The 4,098-nt window shown below is 51.0% G+C and overlaps 1 protein-coding gene across 2 annotated transcripts; it reads left to right on the forward strand.

Annotated features, from left to right (window-relative positions):
• Positions 1-167: 167 nt before the first annotated feature.
• On the forward strand, positions 168-3,898 carry LOC140321167 (nuclear receptor subfamily 2 group F member 1-A; the record flags this gene model as incomplete). 2 transcript variants are annotated; one of them, XM_072398027.1, is given in 3 exon segments in its annotated part: positions 168-440; positions 1,415-2,241; positions 3,371-3,898. In XM_072398027.1, coding segments are annotated over 2 exon segments (943 nt in total), but the record flags the coding sequence as incomplete, so codon positions are not given.
• Between the last annotated feature and the right edge of the window lie 200 nt (positions 3,899-4,098).

The raw sequence follows: 4,098 nt of genomic DNA on the forward strand, positions 1-4,098 counted from the left end.
GGGGCTCCATGGATGGTGGGTAGATCTGGGGCTCCATGGATGGTGGGTAAGGGGCTCCTCGTCCAGCCTTCTCTTGCAGTCACACATTTGGTGTCCCCCGGTTGCTCAGCCTCCTTCTCTGCACTACAATGGAAGTGATGGGCAGGGAGTTATCTTTTTGTCTGCTTTAATCTTATTCGTTTCACCTTTTTTCCTCCGATAGGGGGGAGAGTTTATTTGGAGAGAGCAGAGGCAGCCATGCAGCCCACTGTTGCATAGTCAATAACATCCTCGCCATCAATGGCCGTACAATGGGGGCGCTTGGCCGCATTGAAAATCTCTTCATTAGAAGAAATAACCGCTAACTATTCGCTTGGAAATGATCGGAAAGTGTGAGGAATGGAAGCAAGCTGGAGAGGAGGGGACATGTGCCGGCTCCTATGTGCGGGGATGACAATATGGTCAGTAATGGAGATCCGGATGGGGAAGTTTGCACTGTCAGTGCAGCAAGGTGTGATGTGTGATCAGTGTGATCCCCATGTCATACAGCCACACACATACACACACATACACACACACATACACATATATACACACACACTATACACACAGCCACACACATACACCATACACACAGCTATACACACCATACACACACATCTACACACACACATCAACACACACACACCATACACACACACCCAAATACACAAATACACAAACACAGCGCTGACTGTACGCTAGATGGCAGCCTGATCCAGGAATTGCGGTGTGATCCCGGGACTGTACAAAGCACTGATCTGTACATTGTTATACGAACAAGTCTCCAAACCCCCCCCCCGGTTTTTCCTGCCCCCCAGTATCAGCATTGCACAGCCTGTACTCACATCACTTTTATTGCATTAAGTTGAAGTTTGTGCCGATTGTAAAGCCTATAGAGCTGCGTCTGTACAGCGGAAGGGGGCGCTGTGCTGAGCCGCGTGCTGCCCCCCCCCCCTTCTATAGGTAACAAGGGAGAGAGAAAGGGAGGAAGGAAAAAAAAGTCAAAGCCATCCGACCAATGAGGATCCGTGGGCGGGGCTAACCTTCACCTCCCATCCCTTCTCCCCCCGCTCCGGGGCTCTGACCAGTCAGTCGCCTTTGATTATCAGTTGCCAGCAGCCCCGCGCTTGGCTCCTTGACATGCGCTCCATATAAGGCAGCGATCTCCATAGAAACGTGTCAGTTTCAATAGTAGTGTCAAAGTTCACTATATACAGACATTCGCGCAGATCCCCCTTTCGGAAACATTGCTGTGCTAGTCTTCCCGTAGAAAGGCATTCATTTGTTGTGTCTCCGCCATCCTCTCTTTATTACATATTCTATTAGCTGTGTGTCGCCGCCGCTGATTTTTTTTTTTCTTTTTTTTTTTGTTGTTGTTGTGTTCCTCCATCAGCTCCATCCCATGTCCGGTCCTCGTATGGCTGCATCGGAGCGGAGCTTCCAGCACTGACTCTCCGGATCACTTCTTACTGGGAATGTTCTGCTGGTGACTGCCATCCTGTCATCATACCGGGAAGTGTGTGTCCCCTCTGCCCGGCGCTCCTGAATGGCTGGCGGCGCTCCTCTGCCCTGGATTTGGCCCCCGGACACTTACAATTCCTGATCTCACCCGCCGGTCCGGGCAATCCCGTGTGATCGTCGCTGCTCCGCCCGGACGAGCCGCCATCGCACTGATCTGGGGGGGGAATCCCTGCAAAGGCGATCCGAGGAGACGGCTCCGAGCGGCGGCAATCACGGCAGAGGCGGCCAGCTTCTTGTTCTCCTCCAAGCTCCGACCCCCCCAGCACACTCTGTGGGCCCGAGATATGGCAATGGTAGTCAGCAGCTGGCGAGATCCGCAGGAGGACGTGGCCGGGGGGAACCCGGGAGGCCCCAACCGGGATCAGCAGCAAGCCCCCTCCGCCGCCCCGCACACCCCACAGACCCCCAGCCAGCCGGGACCCCCATCTACACCCGGGGCGGCCGGGGACAAGGGACAACCGGGCTCCGGACAGAGCCAGCAACACATCGAATGCGTGGTGTGCGGGGACAAATCCAGCGGAAAGCACTACGGCCAGTTCACCTGCGAGGGCTGCAAAAGTTTCTTCAAGAGGAGCGTCCGCAGGAACTTAACCTACACATGCCGTGCCAATAGGAACTGTCCCATAGACCAGCACCACCGGAACCAGTGCCAGTACTGCCGCCTCAAGAAGTGCCTGAAAGTGGGCATGAGGAGGGAAGGTGAATATTTCTTCTGTGCACATGTCTGTCTAGCTGCTGAGCAAATATTCATGCCACATTTTTATTACACATGTCATGCCAGTAATATTATTATTCAGAGCTGTGTGTGGGTAGAAAATGTGGCTGATCCTCCATACATGTGATCCTCCATACTTGTGATCCATACATGTGATCCTTCATACATGTGATCCATTCATGGGATCCTCCACCATCACACAAAACTTCTGCAGCACCAAAAGTTTGCCATGGCCAGGACTCTTCTTAGGGGTGGATGGGATTTACAGCATCAATAACCAGCCATTGAAGATATATTTATCTCCATTTATAGTACTCAGCATCCCAATCCTAAAACTTCAAAATGATTCTATTTATTCTTCTAAAAATGACATCAATCTAAATCGAATTCTGCTAAAATACAAAAAAATCCCCCCAAAACATTGAATAAAAGTCCCTCAAACTCCTAGCCAAGGCAGGTGGAATTAGTATTTTAATGTGCAGGAAGGGAGGGATCAGGAAGACAGCAGTGTTAGGAATTGTCATGTAGGAATATGTGACTTCAGGCTGCCAATTTATGTGCCATGTTGTTAATAAACTTCATGGAGAGAGGTAGGTGGCACCTCTGGAGTCACACACAAGCTCCCATCCAACAAAGAAATAAAATCCCTCAGACTTGGGTCAGCTTTAGTAAGTTGAGGCATAAATAAGCTTGCTTACGTTCAGCAGCCATGTAAGCAGTGGGCACTGAGTGTGCCAGCCTCATACCAGGCACACCGACCAGTACTACCTGTATGAATTTATGAATTGGCCGGCCGAAGAAATCATTGGCACAATGTTTAACTATTGTAAGTTTTTTATTCTTCTTCCTAAATCCCAGTAAGTGAGGGATGAAGTTCCATCCAATGATCCTGGTGTGAGATAAAAGCATGCTCTCCATCTATAGGGACCCAGCACTGACACCTATGTTGTGATGTTGTGTTATTTTCTCCCCAGAAGTGATGTTGTGTTGTGCCATGTATAAGGCAGATCTGTGTGTATATAATATGATTTCTATAATATGATGTGTGTAATATGTGATGTGATTCCCAGCCCTGGTTGCACATTTCCTCTTCTTTCTCTTTGTTTTTGTCAGCGGTTCAGCGAGGAAGAATGCCTCCGACCCAGCCGAACCCAGGCCAGTATGCCCTGACGAATGGTGACCCCCTGAATGGCCATTGCTACCTGTCCGGATACATCTCCCTCCTGCTGCGGGCAGAGCCTTACCCCACGTCCCGCTATGGCAGCCAGTGCATGCAACCCAACAACATCATGGGCATTGAGAACATCTGCGAGCTGGCGGCCCGGTTACTGTTCAGTGCTGTGGAATGGGCCAGGAACATTCCTTTTTTCCCAGACCTTCAGATCACTGACCAGGTGTCTCTTCTCCGGCTGACTTGGAGTGAGCTGTTTGTGCTAAACGCAGCCCAATGCTCCATGCCCCTCCATGTGGCACCTCTCCTGGCAGCCGCTGGCCTCCATGCCTCCCCAATGTCTGCAGACCGAGTGGTGGCCTTTATGGACCACATCCGTATCTTTCAGGAGCAGGTGGAGAAGCTCAAGGCCTTGCATGTAGACTCTGCAGAATACAGCTGCCTCAAAGCCATCGTCCTGTTCACATCAGGTGAGTAGAGGGCACCTGGCATGGTGCTGGAGGAAGGGGGGACACTGGCACTGCACACTGTACATCAGCACACTGTACATCAGCACACTGTACACCAGCACATTGTACATCAGCACACTGTACATCAGCACTGCTCATCACCCCCCATGTCATGTTGGCTGCAGTCTGATCCCAGCTGGGATGTTTCCTAAGCCATCTCT

Source organism: Pyxicephalus adspersus, unplaced genomic scaffold (genome assembly GCF_032062135.1).
Source record: "Pyxicephalus adspersus unplaced genomic scaffold, UCB_Pads_2.0 Sca1042, whole genome shotgun sequence".
NCBI lineage: Eukaryota > Metazoa > Chordata > Amphibia > Anura > Pyxicephalidae > Pyxicephalus > Pyxicephalus adspersus.